Here is a 26,284-nt window from a genome sequence, read left to right on the forward strand (position 1 = left end):
TCTGCTCTGTGCTATGGGGATTGCTTAGTGATTAGGCAGCCAGTATCACCATTTACTGAGAATCCTCCGTGTACAGAGCCACTGTGTACAGTTCAGGAAAGCCAAAGGAAACACACTCAGTACCTCTTACAGTGTGAAGTGGCCAGAGATTCATGGTCATGCTGAGGCCAGAGACTCCATACTAGGAAGGGACGAGTATGCTGATAAGTGTCAGCTTCCTTCATCAGGTCGGAGGCCTCAGGGTTCTGAAGGAGTAGAATGGGTTAGGGGAATGCACGGAGGGAGGAGTTGATATTGCTGGAGTGAATAGAGTGATCAGAGATAAGGGCATATAAAATGTGAAAGAATGAACTCTCAGTAAGGCACCCAGAAATAGCTTGGTCAGGAACATCTCTAGCTCTGAGGGAGGAAAAGCCTGGGGAAGTTACCCTTTTATAGATCATCAGCTATGTGTGGAGAGAGCCTTATGCCAACAACTTTCTCTTTCCTGGCAACGAAAAGCCCTGTATGGCCAGGCCTCTCTGGCAAAATGTAGACGACTAGGGTGATTTTTTGTTTTTTTATTTGAAAAGTTCCCCTTTGCCCATTTTGCTGGAGAACTACCACATTTTACACTTGACTTGGACTATACGTGCAAATTAATGTTTGTATACTTTCTTAGACTATCTAGGTGAATTATTTTTTGACCAGATAATAAATCAGTGGAAATACCATGAGATATTGAGAGTATAGGTTAAGCAAGTCAATCCTACACATTTTTATTGAGTTCCTATGTGCAAGGAACTATGGCAGCTACTTCAGAGAAAACAAAAGTAAGTCAAAAACAGACATTGCCTCAATGAGTCAAGAAAAATGTCTTGGGCAGAATGATAAAGCCATAATGTATAAACAAAATACCACAGTGCTCAAGAGAGGATGATACTATACTGAAGTTTTTTTTGGAGGAAGGGGCTAAAAGCCCTTTCATGTATATATATGAGGTTCATTTAGCATCAGATTTCACTTGATCAGGGGGCCGGCCCCGTGGTGTAGCCATTAAGTGCGTGTGCTCCACTGCTGGCGGCCCGGGTTCGGATCCCGGGTGCGCACTGAGGCACCATTTGCCAAGCCATGCTGTGGCGGCGTCCCATGTCAAGTGGAGGAAGATGGGCACAGATGTTAGCCCAGGGCCAGTCTTCCTCAGGAAAAAAAAAAAAAAGGATTGGCATGGATGTTAGCTCAGGGCTGATCTTCCTCACAAAAAAAAAAAAAAGATTTCACTTGATCCCAAATTCCTTGGCTATAAGATTTATATTAAGACTTAGGAGAGAATGCAATGGTATTGCTCCTTAGTTACCTCTCTTCTGCGGGGCCATTGAGAATTCACTCTTCCTGACATTACGTAGGAGTAAGTCAGCCGGGCTATTTTGTCCTCATTGAGTTCAGAGTTGAAAAGTTTGCCATGTGCTGCTTGTAGGAAAAGCTTCAATTCTGCTACAAATTTTGGCTCAGGCCCAGGTTGGCTGCTAGCCCTGAAACAGTAAGAACCACAACAATTAAGATTCATTGAGCTCTTTTCACTAGAAACTGTGCTAACCATTTTACATGCATTATCTTACATAATCATCACAACAAGCACCTCTAAGGGGTAGGTTATATTATTATCTGCAATTTACATAAATTGAGACTTAGGTTAAGTAAATTTCCCAAGATCATTTAGCTAAAAAATGACAGAGTTGGGATAGGAACACAGGTCTGTCTGACTTCCTATAGCACAGTTGGCTGATTTTAGAGCCTAGGACCAGAACCAGTTCTACTAGAATATGCCTAGAATAGAATATCTAGGTTCCCAGAGAAAGTTATTATCTACCTACCTCCCCTCTGCTTTGGGGTTGTCTTTGGTTATTGTGACAAGAAACTTCAAGAGCTCAGAAATGAGTTGTTTTTTTTATTGTGGCAAAATATACATAACATAATATTTATCATTTTAAACATTTGTAAGTGTATAATTCAGCAGCATTAAATGCATTTACAATGTTGTGGAACCATCACCACTATATATAACCAAAACTTTTTCATCATCCCCAACATAAAGTCTGTACCCATTAAACAATAACTCCCCATTTTCCCTTCCCCCTGCCTCTAGTCAAAAATGAGTTATTGGCCTGATACAGACTAAGGCCAGCTCTGGCTTCTGAATTTTGGTGCTGCTGCATCCGTTTACACATCACTTAAGGCAAGTAAGCTTTCAGGAAGATAGAGATCAGTCAGTGCGAAAGGAAGTGAAGGAACATCCGCCTTTCATATTTACGTGCAGGTCAGGACATTTCCTACATATTATCTCATGTAAAGGGACCTAAACTGAGAGTCATTCCATATCCCTTGGGGAGATGTTTGCAGTTTTGGTTTCAGTACTGGCTGGGGATTATGCAGGGAGGGAAAATAAACAATTATGCCATCCCTCAGTGCACACAAACACACAGCCAGGAGCCAACTGCACTGTGGGTAAAATGACTCCAAAATTGTGTGTAATGAGTAGGAAAAGATTAGAGACAGCTCTTGCTATGCTGAAAATTGACATTAGTGGAGGGAAAAAAAAACTCTTTACTAGTCGGCCTAGGAGGTCTAATTCGAGCAGTAAAAATATAAATAAATAAATAAAAGCATGTCAAGATGGTATTGGTGCTTTTTTTCCAATGAGCTCTATCTGGCCGGAAGGCTATTCAGCATAATGCAAAATTAAATTATAAAAACTGGCTGAATATTTAGATGGAAGAGCCATTTGGAAGCAGTTTATTTAGACGAACCGGCAATGACCCACAACAGGGAGACATCAAGCGTGAAATTTACTAGAAATTAGCACCAGGGTCCCAGCCTCAGCATGAATAGCTTGATAGGATGCAAATCCCAGTGATATTAAGCTGCCTCACTGCTGGTGCTACAGGGTCACTCTCAGTTGGCTTTTCATGTTATACTTATTATTTTTTCCTGGGACAGGTTATAAATAACAATAAAAAAACATTTATTGAAAACTTTAACTGGAATGAAAGTCTATTTTAAAGTCTCTGATTACTTGGATGTAGAAATACAGAGTCGGCCGGTCATAATGAGCTCACAAGAAACATTACATGTATGCAGTGTGTGTATGCCTAATGTTTACCTTCAGCTTCTCACCGATAATCTCGCCTCAAGCCAATGAGATCTGTTCCAGTTTCGAGATGGGGCATTGTACCACACAGCTCCCTTGCTTGGTACACATGGCTGCCACGGTTTATCCATGTTGTGTGACAATGAAGGCCCTAGGCAGGGGTGGTGCCTGGGTGCTGAGAACACACTGTGTGATCACCATTCATGCAGATGTGCCTTGCTCAGAATGCTTAGAAAGCTCCAAGCTCCCGCCTCTTCGATGAAGAACCTATCAGTATTTTCCATTCCCAGCTGCATTTCTCAGGGCCTGAGAATTGACAGTCAGCATAGGCATAGCTTAAAAATTCCTTAGACTGATTTCTGGCCTAAACCCTGGGAGGCCCCTCCCCTGCTACTCTTGGCTGTGGTTTTGCTATGTTTCTTAGCTGTGAAGGGATTTCAGACAAATGTGTGTCTGATTGTTGCCAAGTGCTTCGACCTGCCTTTCAAAATGTGTGGTTTGGGGCAGCTATGATTTAGAATGAGCATGTTGTTTGTGGAGTTTGTGTGTGGGTGTGTTTGTTTATATTTGAATAGCTTTTGTTGCTTTTTGGGTGTTTTGGTGGTTGGATTGGGGTCTCTTGGTGTTCCAGGTTAGATGGAGGCATTGTTTTCAGTCCTAAGCTTGTCAGCTTTAATGAAGCTTGATGCCCCTTTTCTACTCGTGGTCTTTCTACTCACGGAGCCTGAAGATAGTTGTTTGGCCATCAGCTCCAAGCCTTAGCTGGTAGCATCATCAGTATACTTTTTAACATTTCTCTGCATACCAAAAATCGAGGCAAAATTTAGAAATAGTCAATCATTTATTCAAGTCTCTTTTTTGGTTTTTATTTTACTCAGTCATTGTATTAGATGCTGGAAAGATTACCTCAGCCTCATGCTCTTTCCTAGCAATAAGAATGATGAGTTAAGAATGAGGTAGTAGAATGTGGACTCTAGAGCCAAAAAGATCTGGGTTCAAGTCTTATCTCTGCCACTTACTCAATTACTTAACTAAGCCTCAGTTTACTCCTCTGCAACTTCAGTATAAGAAGATGATTTTTTCTGATGATTCAGTGATTTGTATGTATGTGTATGTCATCACACCCCCTGGTAGGCAGTAAGCTACCTGTGATGATGAAAAAGAGGGATCAAAGTCCATTCCACAAAAATAAAACACACACATACTTGACTTTATCCCAAACACACTGTTTGCATGTACTATGAAATCAAGTTTTTTTAAATTAAATAAATGGAACTACATTTTAAATAAAGTCCCCTTCTTTTTGGAAGCTGGGTCTGTTAATCATAGAGAGTACACAGATAGATTTTGATGTAGATATGTCTTTAATAAACAGAAGTGAGTGAAGAAGCTGGAAACTTTGTCTTCATTTACCTCTAACTTTTTTCTTTTTTGTGTCGAATGACTTTTTTTGTACTGTTTTCTGCTATTTTATATTCTCCTTTTATCTGTGCCTCGCATTTCTTCTCTGTGCGTGATATTGTTGAGGACCACTCCTTTCTGTTACTTGTTCTGAGACTGTACTCTTGGAGCACTGAAAGATGTACTAATTACACAATTATTTTATTATGTACCACTGGTTGAAATATCCACTAAAGAATTAATTTAGTTAAAATAATTTGAACTGAGCAATTATTTTCATAACCACAGAATTAGTGTAAAGCGCTTAAAGTCCTTTATTCCCTGCTCTTCATACAGCAGTTGTGTAATTAGCAGTAAATTTTTTTGGTCTTTGCTTTCCTCCCAAAGGAATAAATGTCTTTGCTCTGATCATATATGCAGAGTATGTGACCATACACATTCCACGTAGAGTAGCACGTTTTTCCTGGAGCAACCTCTGAATTTTTAGAATTTCTGAAGTCTTCACAGACCAGCCAGGTTGGGGCAATGGAGAAAGGCATCTGCCTTGCAGTGAACTGTGCTCACTGATGGTTTGTATATATAAGGCCATTTTTACTTTGGAGAAGGTGGCAGTTTAATTTGTCAGTAACTACAATGAAAACATTTTCTATTTGGTTTGCTCTTAACTTACTGAAAAATGCTTCTTTGCTTTGGATTTCCAGAATTGATTTATTCCAAATTGAGATCTTCTCTTTGATAGGAAAGTTTGAACACAGTTGAACCTGTTATTTGGTGTTTAGAAAGGATCCATTGTAGTTCCACTGAAATACTCATTAAACTTCTGGAATCATGAACCTAAAACTTTAGCAATGTTTAGACTTCAGTGAGCTAGGAAATGGGAAGAAGTCATAAATTGTTGGGAAATAAATAACTGATGCTGCTTTCCAAGAACTTGCTTCATTTATGCATCAGGAGTCCCTTTTCTTCAGGCTTCTCCTGGCCTTGGCGGGATTACAAAGTATACTCTTTAGCAGAATGAAGAGGTAGTTCCTCTTTTTATGTGGCTATGTGAAATTTCCAATAAACACATAAGCATTGAAAATTTTTTTCTCATTGATACCCTGATGAAAATGCAACTGTTAAAGAATTAATTTGTTTTTCTTTCTTTTTATGTTCTTTCCAAAGTATTTATGTGCTCATTCATTCATTCATTCATTCAGCAGACACCTATTGAGGACTAACTATGTTCCAGGCACTGGACAGGACACTGGGGATACAAAGAGGAAGATGCAGTTTTTGAAGATAAAATTTTTGAAGGATCCATTTCTATTAGCTGCACATTTTAAGAGCTTATCATATGCTAAGTATCCTGAGAAGAATTGAAAAGAGCTTGAATAGTTCCTTTCTTCAGAAAACTTAATGTAGTGAGAGAGATCACATATTGACGTGAAAAATACTCAACGTTTGTAGAGCAAGTATGAATTAATGTGGTGAAACCTGAGTACAGAAATTCAGGGAGGATATAAAATGGATGTGCAATCCATAGGGCCTGCACACTGTATCTTATGAAAGACGGTGTACTTCTCTTGTGCTTTTGAAGATCCCCTGGAGTCTTGAACCCCCATACCTGTCACCTCTGCCTTGAGCAGCCGCCTCATCGAGGCAGAGTGTGCCATATAAATATTATTTTCTGTGTGTGCCATGATGTGAACAATGTTTGGAAGCTGTGATTTCTAATTTGTCTCGTTCTCCATAGATATGTACGACCAAATGCTGAAGTTTGGTGCTTACATCGTGGATGGCTTACGGGAGTGCTCTCAGCCTGTGATGGTTTACATTCCTCCCCAGGCGGAGCTTCGGGGTGGCTCCTGGGTGGTGATTGACCCCACCATCAATCCCCGGCACATGGAGATGTACGCTGACCGAGAAAGCAGGTAGCGCTCCTTCCTTATTTCCATTCACTGCCTCTAGGGATCCTCTAGCTGTTGGTTTCCTCCTGGAGAACATTACCCCAAGAGAACTTTATTTGAATCTGTCCATTCCCAGAGGGCTTCAAAGTCAGAAAAATAGGCTTTCTAAGTAGTGTCTGCTGGCATGAGAAGGAAACCAGGCTGGGGTCAGGCTTTCTCAGTGTGATCCCTCACCCCAGACTCTTGTATCACGAAGTCCTCTAAACCAGTCACCCCCAAACTCAGAGAGATTCTCTCCTCCTATTTGTTGTTCAGACATGCCTATTCACTATCTCTTTCTTAGGTGTGTGGCAGAGGGAGCTTAAAGCTAGTTAGCGTGGAAGGACTAAATTATTAGTCTGGAGTTCTGAGGTCTTAACCCAGCTCTGCCACTGACTAGTGAGGAACTTGGAACTTACTCTCCCTGGCTGCTTCTCCTTGTCTATAGAACAAACTGAGGGGTCATTGAGGTGCCCCACAGCACCTGCATTCTGTGATTCCAGACCAAAGCTTCTCCCTCAGAGTCCAGCGTCTCTGGCATTCTAGGAAACTTGGACAACAACTGTGTTTGCAGCACCCAAAGTACTGCAAGAGAAAGTCCCAGGCTTTTGTTGGGAGGTGGTACCTGAAAATACTTAAGTAAAACAGATCTAATCCAGCTTCCTTTCATAATCTGTTTTCAGCTCTTTCCAAAGTAGGTAAATTTCACGTCATATTTCCTTGACATTTTCCATGCCAATTCCTGTATCCAGTCGTTTTATTAGAGCACCTGTGTCTCTCTTTTCCCAAAAATTTCAGCCTCCTACTTCAAAATCTGCTTAGTAGAGCCCAGTAGTTTTATTATCAAATCACTAGGTTAGCATTCTATACTTAGGAATTTATTAATTTTAAGTCCTAATCTAGCCCCTGATCTGATATCAGATCAGAGACAATTCCTCTGCAGACTTTGGAACAAGACTGTCTGGTTTCAAATCCAACTCTGTCACTTGTTAGACTTGGACAAGTCTCTTAACTTCCTGTACCTTAGTTTCCTCAGCTGTAAAATGGGGATAATAGTCCCTTACCTCATAGTGGAGGTAGACTGGGCGTAAGATTGTTGTGAAGATTGATATGTAAGCGTTTAGAACAATACCATGCACATAGTAAGCATTAGCTATAATTTTTTAAAAATGTAAAAGTCTATTTTTAAAAACTTTTTGGGTATTTAGGGTAAAGTTCCTGGTAACAGAACATCATTAGTATGCACTAGAAGTAGCCCTGAGACCTTTCACTTTCCAGCAGTAGGCAGAACGTTTTCTCTACTGCTTGGCCCAGCCTAGTGTGTCTAAGTCCTCCTGGCAGACTGACAGCTATGTGTAGGACTGACGAGTATCGACCTCTTTCTGTATGGCCTAGGTGCTGGAGGTTGTTCCCCTGCCACTGTGCCTACATCATCATTTTTTTTTCTGGAAAATAATGGATTCCTGTTACCCTTATCAACTATAGGGGGTGGAATCTGTATTCTTCTCCCTCTGACATGGAAGTAGACTGGTGTAGTAATGAGAATTATTTTAATTGCTTTTTGCCAGGCCTTTCTCGTACCTCACTTAGACACTTCTCTGGCGTCTGCTTTTCTCCCTGGGGTTACTTCTGTGAACGATGGGTGGGCAAAACCATAATGAAGCTATTTACTGGTCCACAAATTGTAACTGGCCTCATTCTGTTGTCTCCTTCCTTTAAAGTACCTCTATTTTTATTTTGTTTTGTTTTCTTTTCTTTCTCTCTGATCCAGGGGCTCAGTTCTGGAGCCAGAAGGGACAGTAGAAATCAAATTCCGCAGAAAGGATCTGGTAAAAACCATGCGTCGGGTGGACCCAGTCTACATCCGCTTGGCTGAGCGATTGGGTATGTCTGCTTGTCCTCCTGGCAAATCAATGAGCCGTTCAGCTGATTTGTAATGAGTGCATTCATAGGCCAGGGGAGGAGGCACTGAAGCATTTGATCAGATTCATGATAATCTTTATTTACTGTCCTCTGTATGGTAAGAACCCTGGTAGAATGAAATAGTGTGTATAATAGGAGGGAAAGTGGGCCCTAAAAAGCAAAAGTCACCTGATTTTTCTTCTGATATTTCCTTATAGTTCAAATAGCCCATCTTTCTAGGCTTGTGGATGTCCTTGTAAAGAGTGATTAGCTAGAAGTTGCTGTTGGAGGCAGGCTAGTCAGGCAGAGAATATGCTAGACTTAAATGTCCTGTCTCTGCTTGTCTCTTAACAAGCCTGCCTCATTTCTGAGGGATGTGAGTGTCAGTATCGTGGGATAGAAAAGCTGGAGACTACCCAGGCGGCATTCTGGGGCCATCCTGAGCTGGAGAAATGGAAGTAAAGACTGTGCACTGTGTGCTTCCAAACAGAGGCTGCAGCAGCCATTGCCTTGGGAGCCTCTGCGCTGGATGCTTCCAGCCATTACTCCATTGCTCATTTGTTTTTGGAGCTTTTGGAAGGTACTTGCAATTGGAACATAGGACTGAACTGTGGGAGCCCTGTGTTGAGTCCAGAGTCTGAATGAATTTCAGATTCTTTTAAAACACTAATTTTCTGCCAAGGTCTCCCATGGAGTGCTTTGCTATGTTAGTAAAGATAATTGCTTGAGGCTCTTTTGTTTGCTGGTTTGTCTTGGTTTTGTTTTTCTAAAGGAACAGAGAGATTGTCTTTAAAAGGTAGTGAAACTCGGTGAATGGAAGGCGTAAAAAAGAGAAATGCTAGCTCATTTATGTTCCAAATAGTAATTTAATTAATAAAGTACCATTTGTAGACTCTTCTTATCCTCACCATCTAGAGACACAAGAACTTCTGAGTGTTTGTCTGCACTGTAGAGACTGCCCATCCTGGCGTTTAGAACCCTGAGCCAGGTTGCCTGCCAAACACAGTGACTTGGGTTACAATAAACCTAGTTTGTGTCCCATTGTTTGCCATTAGGTAACAACCACCAATAACTCTAACCCACCACAGCCTGATCCTTTTATGGAAAGTGCACACATACAACAAGAAATTGGCAGACTTGTTTCTGAAATCTATTGCCACCCAGAATTGTTGTGGGTTTTTTCTCTTTCTTCTCCAAAGAGGATAATTACTTCTGACCAACCCCATACACTTTAATTAAAGTAACTGCAGCTCAAGATCAAGTTACTCACAACTGTACAGAGAAAGAGCCCTGAAAGCTTCAGCCGCTGATAAGCATCTCACTTAGATGGCTCATAATTGCTCTCAGCATCCGGCGATCGTTGCTGCTGTTTTTACCACTAATTCTGTACAAAGGCAGCAATGCCACAATTGCAGGACACTGCGAATTGCATAATTTTCTTTTTTTTTTTCCTTTTTTTTTCTTTTTTGCTGGTTTTCTTTCTGGCCAATTTAAAATTTGTCAAAGTCGGTCTTCTTCTGGATCACTGCCCTTTGATATTTCGCGCACTCCATTTGCCACAAACAAGCCGCAGGGCCGCAGTTCATGCTGACTCCAGCAGAAGCAGAGAGAGCTCCATTTATCTTACACTGCCTGCTGAATTCCTACTCATTAACTGGGGGTTCACTGCCTCCTTTTAACCCCCCAATGGCTGTTATCATCCCTTCAGAGTAACTGGGTGGTAGGAAGAGGGATCCTCTGTGACATCTGTTTGCAGAACAACTGGATGGTGAGGGGTGTAGCCCTGAAGCTTGTGTCTCTTGAAGGAAAGTGATACCACTCCCACCTTCACCCAGCACCTTTTAACTTTTCAAACACAGGAAGGGGAGAGGGAGGAGACTCCCGAGTGATGGTTGTTTAATCATTTGTTACAAATCATCTCATTATCAATTTCCTATCTGCACTGAACAAAACCATATTTATTTAACCTTGACCAAAATGGCACTAGAGAAAGAATCCTTAGTCTGCTCATGTGAAACAGGCTCTGGCCCAGGGCAGCTTGGGAACATGAGCAGTGGATCTGGAATAAAATAACTGTACAAGTCTTGGTTATGTTGGTGCAGATAAACCGTTTAACTTCTCTAAATATCAGTTTCTTCATCTAAAAAGTGGGGATAACACCCCCACCTAGCTACTGTGAGGATCAGATGAATGTGCATTTGCTTTGAATCTGTGAAGCATTTTTCACACATGGGGATTGGCATCATTTCCTTTCCGTCTTAATCATTAGAAGAAGTAGATGCCACGTTTGGTATCAGGCATTCTCTGTGGCTGAGGTCCACTTTCAGAGCAAGTGGTATAGGAAAGGAAATGTGAAAGAAACAGCGGTGGTCTTGTCCCTCAGGCGTTTGCATCTCTCAGGGAGATCATACACATACACCCAGGCGTGTTTGTGACACAACAGATCAGCAGGGATGTAACAGAACATGCTCTGAACCCAGCTCTTTTTGGGTTCACATTAGCTTTTGGCTCCTTTCTCAATGCCTAGAACCAAAGACTGCCGAAATGCTTCTTCACAAAGTGGGTGAAAATGACCTTATTTTCCAGATTGGGAGATTGAGGCAAAAAGAGGAGTTAGGTAAATCATCCAAGATACAAAGTTAATAATGTATGTCAGAGCCCAGATGGAATTCTGGTTCCCCGTGTTCTGCTTTTCTTAAGATTTCCTCAGATTTTACCTCAGCTGAATACTGAGCCTGATCAAAATTAAACAAGAATTCTTTCCCTTTGTGATCTAAAGCCAATTCCACTGAGAAAAATGTGATTTAGGAGAAAGCCTGTAGGAGTGGAGGTTATCTTGGGTTCCCAATCTCTTTCCCAATCAGCCTCTGCACTGGGGAGCATGCTGTCAGATCACTTAGACAAACCAGTGCACAACAGATTCACTGTGTTCAAAACATAACTGCAGGGCCGGCCTTGGCGGTTAAGTGCGCGCGCTCCGCTACTGGCGGCCCGGGTTTGGATCCCGGGCACGCGCCGACGCACCGCTTCTCCGGCCATGCTGAGGCCGCGTCCCACATACAGCAACTAGAAGGATGTGCAGCTATGACGTACAACTATCTACTGGGGCTTTGGGGAAAAAAAGGAGGAAGATTGGCAGTAGATGGTAGCTCAGGGCTGATCTTCCTCACAAAAAATAAATAAATAAATAAATAAACAAACAAACAAAACATAACTGCTGTTTATTCTCTAAGGATAATGAGTAAAATTTAATTTCTGAACAGGTAACTTCATCTCTTTCATAGTTTTTATTTTTTAAAATGATCTTTTGTCATTTTATGTAGTCTGGGTGAGAGGTGATGCGTTACTGGTTTGCAGTTCTGTGATTGCGACCGAGAGTAGGAAAATGATACCTACGCTGATTCCTGACAGAGGTAAAGGGAAGAATTACCCCAGAAAGAAATGTGATGTTAAGCCCCAATACCAGAGTCTTGCATTGCTGGACCAGTTCTGCCCCTGGATTCTCAGAACTAGAGCTCGGTAGAGTCCGGGCAGGGAGGATAATATCCTACCATTTTGGTTGCCTTAAGGAAATTAAATTCCTTCTCTGGAAATAGAGCCCCAGCCCTCCAAGGCCTCTTTGTGTCTCTCTGGCGTCCTTCTACCTCCTCACAGGGCCAGGAGCAGGGAGAGTGACTATGGAGCGGGACGGCCTCCTAGCCTGGTCTCTTGAGTGCTGTGACCTGAGGTCCCCTCCTGGATCCTTACCCTCCTCTTGTGTTCAGAGGGAAGTGACAAATCAATTTAGATAGAGAACTGTCCAGCCCTAGTGTGAAGCAATTGTGAGTTCCCCATTGTCCCTCACCCTCAATACAAAGAGTACCCGGGCAAAGGAACCACTTAGTGGAACTTTATTCTGCTCCAGACACACATCTTGGCCATGGCCCTGTTCCCAGGCAGCTGGGCAGCCTGCCATGCAGCACCTCGGCTGTGCCCTCACGGAGCATGCTCTGGGAGTGATGGTCTGACACAGGCAGAGGCAGCCCTGGCTGAGCACTGCTGCTGGCCCTTCCAGGCCTACCCAGCACGCAGCATGCCTTCTAGCCCAAGGCACCCTGGGTGCAGATGGAGTATTGTGGCTGCAGGTGAGGATAAATGTGTCTGTAAAAATCTTTGAGAATGCCTTCCTCCCAGGCCTTCTCTTTAGCAGCCAGGATGACAGGAAAAGGACACTTCCTTGGATTAAGGGGATTCAGGGGTTAAGCTGCTTTTCTGGCAGAGGTGATCAAAGTATCTGAGCTGTGTGTGTTCTTCCATCTCTTGTGTCCATGTTCAAGATGTTGTAAGCTGAGAAGAGCCAGAGTTGCTTGTTTGAGGCAGAAAGCAGTGTCCTTACCTGGAAAGTTGAGACTAGGAAAGAAAGAACTTCCAATACCCGTGCCTGGGAAGTGGCTTCTGGCCCTCTCACCTGTTGTACCTGGAATATCCTCACTGGTGCTGTGGCCACTCAGGCACTGGGCTCTGTGGTAGGTAGACCAATGAGAAATAACATAAGGTTTTCCATCATGAAGGTAGAGATTATGGGATCTCCCTTAAGTTAGCAACAGCTTAAAACCCACCTCATCACAGTGATTCAGAAGCCCTTTGGCTTGATGCAATTTAGTGCAATAGTGAAAACATCTTTTGGGAAGGAGAAGGGGTCGTTTTGGTCTGATCCATTACTCTGTATTAATAAAAGCACCTGGGCTTGCCTCTTCCCAGGAAGCAGTGATTCACAATTCTGTCAGGCTGGAGAGACCTGGCAGGCACTTTGTTAGCCTGAACTTGAGCTTCTGCCTGCTGAAGGCTGTCATCAGAATATGACTGAGAGACCCTATTCCCCACTTGGCCCCAGCTGACCCAGATCCCTGTTCCTCGACCTGCCAGACCCTAGAGAGCAGCTTAGGGGAAGGAAAATAGTCAAGACTGTGAGGCTTATTGCCACTAGAATTCAGAGAATTCTGTGCTGTTTCCTGACTCTTTTTGTGGGATGTTTGCATGGGGGCACAGGGGACAGGGCTGCAGGGGGAGTAATATAATTTTTTATTCCTATTTGGAAATCTCTGGGTTTACTGTAATGATTTTTTAAAATATGAACAGCAGAACACTAACACCATTGCAAGGAACCTTAGGGTTAAACATCCCTTGAGAGGATTGCTGTTAAAATCAATATGCAAATGCAGTTGTATTTAGATAGGTATGGCCCCCTTTGAAGAAAAGCAGATATATGAAAATAGGATTTTAAAAAAAACTAGATACATTGAGAGAAATTATTCCCATTACAAAAGGATTATTTGCTTTACCAAAGGATTCACTGCAGGGTTCCTTCTAAATAGCTCCCTTAAGGCATTTAAAACAGGATCTGATTTACAGAGTTTTTCAAGAATGCTTTTGTGTATAGAAAGGCATACCTGTTATGGATACAGAAATAGTTTTGCAGGGTTTTTTTTCACCCTGTCTTACTGTCTTTATAGAGAAATTTCTTTCAGCATAGAAACTGTGATTACATAGATCTTTTAAACAGCTACTTGTGTTTGTACTTCTGAATCTTAATAGGATTCCAGTCTTTTTTATGCTGATTTTTCAGTCTCAAGGTTGAGGTATGGTGTGTGTTCTTGTATCTGAGGTTTTTCAGGAGCTTAGTGGGGCAGGTGGTCTAGTCCTTTTCTTTAGCTGCGTAAGTATTTAACCAATCAAAGCAAATTGCTTTCTTAAGAGAAAACTTTAATATCATATTCTTTTATAAAACATTTTTCCTGTTTGCCAGATTAGGGTTGCTGTTACATAAGTGAGAAACTGAGCTCAGAAAAGAAAAGAGGTTTCTGCAAGGTCACCTAGTGCCTTTGGCTGAGCAGAGAATTTCCACATATCAGTCTGGTTTTTATTCTAAGCTTTGAAGGTCTCACCCTCCCCCAAATCCTCCTCCGTAGGGTGCGGTCTGCTCATCCACAGGGTAAGGCTCCTCCTCCTGCCCTCCCTGAGTGTCATGGCTGGGTACACAACACCTCTTGCTGCAGAAATCAGCTGTCTCCCCGGAAGCTTCTCTTCACCTTTGACCCCGTGGAGGAGAGATGTGGCTTTTCATTATGTCCTGGCCCTGGGAACACTGGACAGGCTGCTGCCCCATGGACACTTGTGGGTCAGTTGAACTTGTTTCATTTAAAGAGCCTGGGCTCTGAAGCCAGACTGCCTGAGCCCTAATCCCAGCTCCACCATTTCCTATTTTTGTGGCCTTGGATAAGTTACTTCACTTTTTTGTGCCTCAGTTTCCTCATCTGTGAGGTAGTGATCTTTTAGGGTTGTTGTGAGGATTAAATGAGATGAAAAGTACTTAAACAATCCTCTTGGCACATGGTAACATCTCAATGTCAGCTCTTATTTGATGAGACTAGTAATACCTCTTCTGTATTTAACTCTTTACATTAAAATTTTTTAATTATAAGGTTGGATTTTTAGGATTTCTTGGGGACTTTTTATTTGGGGAAGGAAGCGATGGTAGTAACCTACCTTTCTTCCCCTATTTCAGCCTTTTCCTAAAGTGGGATTCTAGAAAAGAATGACTTTTCTCTGTGTAGCATATTCTTAAACACACTCACACACGCGCACACACACCGACTTGCTTTCCTAAAAACCCTGAGGCCCTGCAATCTGGCTAGAAAAGAAAGAAAACCATTCCAAGATATTTAATTGTACAGGGAGCTTACAGGATTGATCGAGAGCTCAGCTTTTTACAATAGTCCAGTGAATAAGAAATGCTCCTGACAAACGATCAATGATAGGATAATCACTCTTTATCCCCCTCCTCATTCTTACCTTCTTTCTTTCAGGAGAACAGGGTTCAGAAGTCAAAAATCTTTATAGACGCCGCTTTTAAATTAAGCAGAAAATAGACATTGACATATTTGTTAATCTCCCCTAAATCATTACCGGGCCTGGCTGCTTTGCTGTACAAGGAGAGAGGGGCCCTCGGTGTGCTACACAAGGGTCTAACTAGCTTAAGAGCAGCCTTTTATTTTTAGAAAACAAAATTTAGAAAACCGTTTTTCTTCCCCCCCTTAAAACAAAGCACACAAATCCTTGGCTTTCTCATGTGCATTTAAAAATACATATGTTCTCTATTTCTGTCTTTTCCTTGCTTTGACGCTTTTTTGAGGTAAGTCTTGAACTGTGATCGGAGGCATCACTGAAGGAATCAAACAAGGCGGCATTCGGGGAAATGATCTTCCTAGTCTCAGGAGGGCCAGTGTTTATTTTGTTATTCTTTCAAAGCTCTAGAATAGCTTGATTGGGTGGACAAGACCTTTCTTAGTCCAGGAGCCAGCTTCGGCTATCTCTCCAACTTGGTAAAGCTAAGGCCTTGTTCCCAGAGTGCTCTGCTCCTAAGTCCATAAGTCCCTCCACCACCCCTACCACCCGTCCCCATCTCTCCCCAACCCCATCCCCATCCCTGCACCCAATGCTGAGCCGTGCTCTTAACTCTTCTCTAACAGAATGGACCAACTCTCTTCTCTGGCCACTGCCAGGACACCTGCTTGGCTACCTTCAGTACCATTTAATGTGGAGGAACACAGGCTTTGGAGACAGCCAGATCCAAGTGTAAATCCTGACTTTGCTACTTAAGAGCTGGATGCCATTGGGCAAGTCACTTTACATTTCAGATCCTTGGTTTTCTCATTTGTAAAATAGATACCCTGTCTGTAAGGTTGGGTCTTACAAGGATTACAGATGATGTATGTGAAGCAACTTGGAAAGTGCTCAGTAACATGGAGGTATTCAGCTTGGTAGCAGTGTTAATAGCTGACCAGACCTAGGTCTGAATTGTGCACGGTGACTTAGGAGCTCTGTGATCCTGAAAGCGTTGAGTGTGGTGCCTGGCACATAGTAAATTGCCCAATAAATGGTATGTGGTGCATATGTCGGTTGTTTACGCAGAGACAGAATGTTGGAAGGTTCTGGAACTCCCTATTCAGCCATATCCACAGTCCTGCCATCCCTTGCCCCCCAGCAGGGCTGTGATTTTACCTACTGTTGTGTTAGTTCTTGGTCTCACAATAACAGGAGAAGCTACCCTTAAATCTTGGGTCTGACCTACAGAATGGGAATTATTGGAGATATCGTCTTGGTCTCGGTTGTGGAATGGGACTAAGATGGAACTTCAGCTTTATCAGCCAGGAATCTGCCATCATCATTTAGCCTTTTCTGAAATTAAAATGATCCTACTGCTGAAGCACTTGTCCTCTGCCCCAAGTAAGCAGGAAGAGACAACGTAACATAGTGTTCGGGAGCCTCGCTGCTGCACTTGAGTCCTGGCTCTGCCCCTTTCTAGCTTTGTGACCTTGCTAAGTTACACAAATTCTCAGTGCCCCAGTTTCCTCACCTGTAAGATGAGGACAAAAATTAGTCTACTGGTGGTGAGCACGCTGAGGTCTATTCAGAAATTGACAAATAATAATGTACATCGGAAATTACACAGTTATAAACCATTATGATCTCAATAAAGTAACTGAAAAAAAAAAAAAAGAATACCAACCTCATAAGCTTGTAAGGATTAAACGAGGTAATAGATATAAAGCACTGAGAATAGTGCCCAGTGCCCTGTAAATATTAGCTTTGATTATTGATGGTGTGTACTGGGGAGCCAGGAAAAACATTTTTTTTAGTTTGGCTTATTTTTTTAACTTTCTTTTGATATAATTTCGCAGAAAAGATCTAAGAATAGTACAAAGGACTTCTGATGCCCTCTTCTCACATTCACCTATTGTTAACATCTTGTCCCATTTGCTTTATCATTTCTGCATGTTCGTATGCATGTGCTCTCTCGCTCTCTCTCTCGCTCCACACATACACGTTTTCTTGGAACCATTTGAGAGTAATCTGTGGACATCATGCTCGTTTATCCATAAATATTTAGTGTATGTTTCTAAGAACACAGACTTTCTCTTACATAACCACGATACATTTATCAAAATCAGAAACTATAACGCTGATACAATACTGTCTAATCCATGATTCATATTAAAACTTTACCAACTGTCCCAATAGTGTCCTTTATAGCTTTTTTGGGGGAGTCCAGATCTGAGATCTAATCCCAGACCACACATTTGCAATTTGTTGTCAAATATTTTTAGTCTTCTTTAATCTGGAATAATTCTTTGGCCTTTCCTTGTCTTTCATGATCTTGACTTTTTTTTTGAAGAGTACAGGCCACGTTTTTATAGCATATTCCTCAATTTGGGTTTGTCTTATATTTCCCCATGGTTAGATTCAGATTATGCATTTTTGGCAGGAATATTGCAAAAGTGATGTTATGTCCTTCTCAGGACATTCATATCAGGAGGCACATGATGTCACTTTGTCCTGTTCTTGGTGATGGTAACTTTGATTACTTGTTTACGGTTTTGTTCAGTAGGTTAATCCACTATAATGTTACCATTTTCTCTTTTGTAATTAATAAGTAATTTGTAAGGAGATATTTTCCGACTATGTAAATATCCTGTTCCTCATCAGCTTTCACCCACTGGTTTTAGTATCCATTGATAATTCTTGGCAGAGTCAATTACTGTGATGGTGATAAAATGGTGATTTTCTAATTCCATCATTCCTTCTACGTCTATTAATTGTTATTCTAGAAGGGAGAGCTTTTCCTTCCCTTCTCCCCCTTTTAATTATTTATATTGGAATGGACTCACAGGTTCTTACTTCATTCCATAAATATTCTCTCTATAATAAATATCATTATCCTATTTTGATAAATCTGATGCTCAAATTATCCCAGATTTGGCCAGTGGAAACACCTTCGAACTGGTCCTGTGTCCTTTTAACATGTCCCAATCATTTTTTGAGTGCTTCCTTGCTTTTTGTGACAATATGTTCCAGGCTCATCTTATATTTTTCCTTATATTCAGCCCTAGAATCAACCATTTCTCCAGGGAGTCTTGGTTACTTTTACTGGAGAAGGAAAAATGTTTGCTTCCCTGTCCAGGGTGTTATAACTGAGACAGTCTCATCTCAGAAGAAACCAGTCGGCCCTCCTCCCATCAGTCTAGGCAGATCCACACTAGAATGAATGGGCCTTTATCTTACCCCGTAGTGTGGGGCCCAGTGCTGTCATGCTGCTGAGGTGTCAGGGGCACAAAGCGATAGGTCAGTGATTGCCTTCTATGAGAGAGCCCAAGAAAAGATGGCCTTCAGCACTCTTCCTCAGTTTTAAAGTAGTGATGGGTTTAAAAATAATAATAAAAAAAGAGGTGGAGTTGGGCATCCAAAAACCTCATAAAAATGAAACTAGGTACTCAAGTTACATCCCTGTTCTATTAACATGTGTTTATGTATAATACTTATGGCTCACTCAGCAGCCCAAGGCTGTTTATGGCATATGATTCATAGTGGCATAAAAGGCAAGGCCTGTTCCCAGACAAACATGCTTGAAATAGACCTTTCTCTTCTGCATCCCATCACCTGTGGTCATGTATTTATTTGTCAGCTTTGGTGACAAAGCACTTCAGGTTGTCCCCAACACCAGGGACTGTCACCTATTGCTCCTTCCCTTAGACTTACTCCTCCTTACTAGGCAGGCAGCTAAATTTTCAATATTGATCGCAAGTCCCATTCTAAGAGTAATTAGGAGGAAAAGCACAACATAGCAGCATCTCTACTGGGACACTATTGACTGGCAGGGTGTTGGGGGGGGGGGTGGTCCTCCTTGTTATAAGGAGTTCCAAAGGCTCCTATCTGTTAAGTGAGGATATTGTGTGCTTTATAAGCTCAGTGATCTACATGGGGTTTGTGAACTGCCTTTTTCTTTTTTCCTCTTTCTTTTCTTTAGCCCAAGAACTAGAATGTCTTTGTCACTGCCGTAAGGGGTTGGCTCTGGCAGTAGCAGCTCAGGTGGGAGACTAGGGGCTGGCTAATCCACTGATCTAGCATGAGACACATGGATCTGGCTCTAATTAGATTGGATTCTACTAGTTGCAGGTTAAGAGTATCCAAAGCTGAGATTAGAAGCTGTAGAGTAAAGCAGTTTACAATTTTAGGAGTCATTTGGATCCTTATCAAGTTAGGTGGGTAACCGGTGTGGACATGAGGAAAGGAGCTGCTGGTTCGTGCTCGGAAGCATAGGGGATGCTCTCCTACCGTATCCACACTTGGAATACTCCAGCCTCTCTGATGCTGGTCAGCAGGGCATGGGTGTGGTGTCCTTCATGAGAAAGGAGGGGCCTGGCTGTCAGTCCGTGAAATGATGAGAGAGACAGGCCCCAGGTGGTTGTTTGCACATGCTCAGGGAGAGGCCTAGGGAGAGGGACTCAGTCCCATGGCTGCTTTCATAGTTGTGACCTCTACAGGGAAAGGAGGACATGTGGGCTCCCTGTGGCAAGGTAAGGACAGGTGTGGCATCTCGCGGAGTCCAATTACTCAGCAAAGAGGTGGTAAAGACAATGGAGAGCCAGGTCACGGGGGAGGGGGCTGTTTCTCAGCAGAGAAATTCCTGGTCACCACAGAGTGTGACAGTCAGGTTTATTTAATTGCAGGCACCCCAGAGCTAAGCACAGCTGAGCGGAAGGAGCTGGAAAACAAGTTGAAAGAGCGGGAAGAATTCCTAATTCCCATTTACCATCAGATAGCCGTACAGTTTGCTGACTTGCACGACACACCAGGCCGGATGCAGGAGAAGGGTATTATTAACGTAAGTACAGTGGTTGCCACTTCTGACTTTTTGGACACCCTCGAGCGAGCAGGTGTATGTCTCATGCACACAGGCTCACAAGCAAGGAGCTGTTAGGGCTGGATCAAAACAGCTTATGCAGATCTCAAACCATTTTCAGTTTTTGTCGAGAGACTTTTCCCTTTCTCTGTATCCATCATCATCCTAAAACAACTTACGATTTAGGTTACCATGGACTCCTCAGGAGGCAAGCTCCATTTTACTGGTGGGAAACTGAGTCACATGTGCCTCCATTGGGGACAGCTGCCCAGGTGGTCCTCAGGCTGTACTAGTGTCACAGTTCCAGCAGCAGCTAATTCACGTTAGATCTGCGTGCAAGTTGTTTGAGCCATCTGCTCAGAACCAATTCCTCACTCTCTGGTTGTCTGGGAAGTCACAGCCCCTTCCCCAGAACATTTCAGCCTTGGGTGGGGTTAGCATTAGCCAGGCCCAGTGCTGTGCACAGTGCTGTGGTCAGCAGAACATCGGGGCTGCTCTCTGAACAGGGGAGACATCTGCAGGTGCTGAGAGCCCGCGGCCAGCTCTTGAACCTCTGAGGGGCTTGCTGGAGAGACGGTTTTTGTGCCTGTGGCGTTCCCTCTGGACTGGGCACTGAGTGGGGATTAGGGCTGGGGGTGACTAAGTTTATTCTTGTCTGTATGTAGGACATCCTGGATTGGAAAACATCCCGTACCTTCTTCTACTGGCGGCTGAGGCGTCTGCTATTGGAGGACCTGGTCAAGAAGAAAATCCACAACGCCAACCCCGAGCTGACTGATGGCCAGATCCAGGCTATGTTAAGGCGCTGGTTTGTGGAAGTGGAAGGAACAGTGAAGGTAGGTGGGTGCCCTCAGAGGAGCCTTCATGCTGTGCTGCTCATCCCCACCTGAGGACTGCAAGGCTTGTCATGTAAGAGTCCCCAGGCCTCTAAGGGCAGGAGTAGAAGGGAAGCATATAGGCCCGACCCCTATTTCCTCCCTCTACCGTAACATGTCATGACGACTTGTTAGAAGAGGTGGTAGGGCATTTTTTTTGCAGCTCATTCTCTCATTCAGCAAACTTTTTTTTAATACTTACTATACACTGCATTAGACCCTGGGGACATGGCAGTGACAGAGGCAGACGTTTTTCCTGCCCACACAGAGGTCACCTTCTAGAGGGGTAGACAGATTAGCCAAGAGGTCACACGTACAACCGTGAGGCCGATGTTAAACACAGCAAACCCAGGACATCATAGAGCACAGAGAAAGGACACCTGACCCACTCTTTGGGAAGGGGGAGGAGAGTGTATGTAGGAAGACTTCTAGAAGTGATGTCTCAGTGGAAACCTGAAAACAAAGTAGGAATGAACCAGAGGAAAAGGTTGGAAGGAAGTAGGGGGTAGGAGGAATGTTCCAGGCAGAAGGAACAGCATGTTCCAAGGCCTGATAGCAAGAGTATTGTGCATCTAAGGTAAGCAGATATTTCAGGGTGGCTCAGAGACTGGGATCGTGCAGGGCCCTGGAAGCTGTGTTGAAGGATTTGGACTTGGTCCTGAGGTCTGTGGGAATTTTAGCAGCAGAGTGACATGCTGTGATTTGTATTGTTAGAAAGACCGCTCAGGGGGCTGTGTGGAGGGTAGAATTGAAGGAGACAGGAGCAAGAAGCCTAACAGGAGGTGACAGTAATTTAGGCAGTAGGTGCTATGACCACAGCTAAAGATCTTCTGATTTCAAATCTGAGCTGGAAGGAAATGTTCACCCTGCCTGCAGGGAACTATGAATCTGGCATCTTCTTGAGGTGGTCTCACAGAGATGGCACATGCCTTAGAGCAGTGACCCCGCTGAGATGGATCGCTGGTGCAGTCGCCCCAGGGCTGGGGATGGGGTGGGTCTGAGGCCAGGACAACCAGGCACCAGCATGGGCACCAGCATTTGCCCGTGGAATCGTGGACTGCACAAGACAGTTCACAGAAGGATGAGAAGGAAAGCTTAGAACTTTTATTTCTATTTATTTGTACTAAGAAAAAGGAAGAAATTAACCTTTATTAGTAGTTAGTATATGGGTTAAAAGTAAATCATATATGTCATGTATACATTTCGTAGAATATTGGTAGTATGTGCTGGAAATACATTTGTCTCTTTTCCTCATAGATATGTGATCAGAACCATTTGGTAACTACCAGGTTAGACTAGTGAGGGAGGGCTGGATGGTGGGCGCTCCAGCCTCTTCCTGGGAAGTGTTGCCTAAAGTCTCTGCTGACTGTTCTCAGGAAGGAACGCCAAGATTTGCCATCAATTTTAAAGTCAGTGAATCAGGATGCTTCTAAGATTCACCTTTGTGTTAAGTCTACCCATTTCTTTACGACTGAAAAGCTTCTTTGGATAAATATTTCAGATGTGCAGTGGGGGAATGCAGCCTTATGTGACACTCGGTTCAGGTTAAGGTCAGTATGTGGCATCACAATTGAGTGAGACAATTTTGTCAGTGGCTACTAGCAGCTTCTAGTGGAATTTGGCATTGAAAGTCACGCAAGTGTAAAATAAGAGGTTGTTCTCCAGTTAAGAGTGGCCGGCTAGGTAAATGGAGTGTGTGTGTGTGTGGCCAGGAGAGGCCCGCACCGCCTTCCTGGCACATTAGTCACTAATGGACGTGCACGGCCTCAGTAGGCACAAGGATGAGGAGAAGGAATAGCTTCCCTCCAAGCATGAAGTGAGTAGATAGGCCCTTCAGTTGCTCCTTAGCATCCTGCTCCCAGGGAACATTGTCTGGAGAAATAGGTCATTGCCATCTCTTATCAATGGAGAGAACAGTTCACTGCATGTGCACAGACTCCTGGCTGGAAATCAACTGCAGAAGACAACCCCAGCCCCATAGTTCAGGAGGAGGCTGCCTGAGGCATTGGGAACCAACTATACCCAAGAACTGAGGCTGTTTCCCTGGCCCCCTGTCTACAAAAGACAGCATTCTCTTGAGCTCTTAGTCCGGGAAGACAGCCGAGGAGAGAAAGGGAGGGCAGGTGATCCTATGATGTGGCTTTGAAACCTCCTTCCATTTTCTGCAGGCTCAGCAGGAGCTAGTTTAGTGAGGGGGTGGAGGATAAAATCGGCAGCACCCTTGAGAGAAGGAAGTGTTGCAGCATTCAAAGCCGTGTGTGCCGCCTCTGAGGGGCTGACAAGGAATCTGCTTGGTGTTTGGGAATGCCTTAAGACCATCGCTTTTTTTTGGTCCTTCAAACAGTGATAGATACTGTGTGCTGTGTCTCTCAAGTGCAAAGACTGGCTGAGTCTAGACCCTGGCTTTGCACCAAGAAGTGACCCTTTAATCCTTTTGTGGTTAATGGTAGGGAAAGACAGTCAGTGATAGGCATCTATTAGCCATGCGGTGTGTTCTTTTTTCCCAGAGAATTTGTTTTTTTAATCTTAATCCTGAAAAAAGAGATTCTGGGACAAAAAATTCGAAGACTCAGTCATATTATATAACTGAGCAATGTAATTCTTTTATTTCCCTGGAGGAATCTGTTACCGTGAGTTATGGGATTCTGTTTGAGTCCACTGGGACAGTCCTAGTGTAGGAAATAGTAGGTTTTATGGTTCATAGTTTCACTGCAGGCAGAAGAAAAGCATCACTACAGTGCCCTGAAAAAAATAACTAGAACTTAGGTTTAAATTGGGTCGTTTCATGGGTGTATTTTCTCTCTTGATTCTTAGATCCACAGTTTAAGGTATGTGGTTTTTCAAACAGACTGATTTTTTTCCCCTACACCCCAATAGTAGAAATTGAGATTAGAACTGTGTGTAGGGGGCCGGCTCCGTGGCTTAGCGGTTAAGTGCGTGCGCTCTGATGCTGGCGGCCCGGGTTCGGATCCCGGGCGCGCCCCAAGGCACCACTTCTCCGTCCAACGCGAGGCCAAGTCCCACGTACGGCAACTAGAAGGATGTGAACCTACGACATACAACTATCTACTGGGGCTTTGGGGGGAAAAACATGAATAAATAAAATCTTTAAAAAAAAAAAAAAAAGAACTGTGTGTAGGGCAATGAGAAGAACATGGGTTTTGGAATCTCACAAACTTTTTGGATCCCAGCTTTGCCATTTACTGCCATGTACATATTGTTTAAGCCTCCATTTCCTCATGTGTAGAAGGGGGATAATATTTCACAGGGTTCAGTGAGTTTTAAATGGCATGATAAGTAAAATATGGAGCACAAGGTCTGGCACTCAGTAGACACTCAAATTATACCAGTTTCCTCCTCTTCTCTCAGCACAGCATGTTACAAGGTAAAAAATAAAAACAATGTAACAGAAACTAAGAGTTCAAGATGTGTAACTAACTTAATGGTCTTGGTGGAAGGGAGGTTGGTTCCATGAGCACAGTAGATTCTTGAATTTGGCTTGCTCTAATTTATCCTCAACCTAGGATGCCAGAATGCAGTCTCACTGTCCAGATATCTACCCATTCACTCTTTTTTTTTTTTTTTTTTTTTAAAGATTTTATTTATTTTATTTTTTCCCCCCAAAGCCCCAGTGGATAGTTGTGTGTCGTAGCTGCACATCCTTCTAGTTGCTGCATGTGGGACTCGGCCTCAGGATGAACGGAGAAGTGGTGCCTCGATGCGCACCCGGGATCCAAACCCGGGCCGCCAGCATCGCAGCGCGCGCACTTAACCACCAAGCCACAGGGCCGGCCCTACCCATTCACTCTTATTCTGGATTTCCAAATGAGATGAGTGGTCATTGGAGGCCATTGTGAGGAGGATAGAGGAAAAAGCACCGTTGGTAGGGTCGTTTGATTTCCACTGTCCCCAGAGCCTGGCCTCAAGTTACCCGTAGACAAGTCTCATCCACCAAACTTCTGATTTAGGGCCAGGGAGGGAGGCGGTGAGGCAGAACCTGGAAAGCATTGCTTGGCTCTGGGTGGGCCTGGGGCTGAGACTGGAGTGGCTCTGAGAAGATGGGGGTCTAGTGGGCCACCCCAGCTCATATGGCTATTTGCTATTGTACCCTAAAGCCTCAGAAAAAATCACATTGCTGGAGGTGTCTCCAGGCAGCTTACAAGGTGAGTTATCTGTATAGGGCATGGTAATCAGGGCTCACATCCATCAGGCTATGCCCTGGTCACTTTCCTGGCCCTGCTATACCATTGAGTAAGGAGGGCTTAACAGCTATCCGATATGTTAGAAATGAAACTTTCCAAACAGGTCATTTAGATTTTCTAAGATAGACTAATTACTACATATAATTAGTGAGGCTGAGTAATGTCGGAGATACTTATCTATGATGCAGAGAGAGATAAAGTGTCTGCTGAACTTATTGTAAGGCCATTGTTGTGATTTTTTGGGGTTTTTTTTTTTTTGTGAGGAAGATCAGCCCTGTGCTAACATCTGCCAATCCTCTTTTTTTTTTTTTTTTTTTGCTGAGGAAGACTGGCCTTGGGCTAACATCCGTGCCCATCTTCTTCCACTTTATATGGGACGCCGCCGCAGCATGGCTTGCCAAGCGGTGCGTCAGTGCGCGCCCGGGATCTGAACCGGCGAACCCCGGGCCGCCACAGCGGAGTGCACACACTTAATCGCTTGCGCCACCGGGCCGGCCCCTGTTGTGATGTTTAATTACCGATATTCTGTTGATACTAAAATGTTCTGATTGGGATGAGTGTCAGACAGGTGACATGAGCCCAGGCCTATCATGAGGTTCACAGCCCAGCATGTCACACTTCTTTAAAATCCACACTGGAACATGAGGAATAATCAGCTACATATTCATAATTTTAAGGAGGGAAATGATAATGCCTTTTTTTTCCTGGGAATAGGGTTGGCTCATCCTTCTGGATGGCTGGAATGATGAGTCTTGCAACTCTGTTCTACGAGGAAAAACAAGGAACTGTAGATGCCCCAACTTGGTGAAGGAAGTTAGCTCACAACAGTATATTAAACCTTCTCAGGTCTGTTGAGAAAAACCTGTGGCACTGTGATTGCTTGAGTTTGTTGATTCTTGCTAAAAATGCAGTTGACCAGGATTTGTGACCCCTGTGCCTTCACGTACTCTGTACTGTGGTCTGCACTTTACTGGGGTCTGACTTGGTGGTTGTCATTCAGTTGTACTTTGAGTGAACAGCAAATCTTTAGAGCAACAACTCTAAAACTTAGAATGTGTTGCTCTAATCCTGTCTGAGAAATTTTTTAATATTTAATTTAAACACCTAGCATATTCTGTGGCTGCAGGAGG

The 26,284-nt window shown here is 43.4% G+C and overlaps 1 protein-coding gene across 11 annotated transcripts in view; it reads left to right on the forward strand.

The window, feature by feature from the left end:
* ACACA (acetyl-CoA carboxylase alpha) overlaps nt 1-26,284 on the forward strand; it is a 281,626-nt gene that overhangs the window by 248,487 nt on the left and 6,855 nt on the right. For all 11 annotated transcript variants that reach the window (XM_087440845.1, XM_087440847.1, XM_087440846.1 and 8 more), the window contains 4 exons: nt 6,264-6,441; nt 8,228-8,340; nt 19,905-20,059; nt 20,743-20,913. In XM_087440845.1, the coding sequence (XP_087296971.1) occupies nt 6,264-6,441; nt 8,228-8,340; nt 19,905-20,059; nt 20,743-20,913 (617 nt within the window). The remainder of the gene's footprint in view (nt 1-6,263; nt 6,442-8,227; nt 8,341-19,904; nt 20,060-20,742; nt 20,914-26,284) is intronic.

Source organism: Ceratotherium simum, chromosome 16 (genome assembly GCF_057802395.1).
Source record: "Ceratotherium simum simum isolate JZ-2026a chromosome 16, ASM5780239v1, whole genome shotgun sequence".
Lineage (NCBI taxonomy): Eukaryota > Metazoa > Chordata > Mammalia > Perissodactyla > Rhinocerotidae > Ceratotherium > Ceratotherium simum.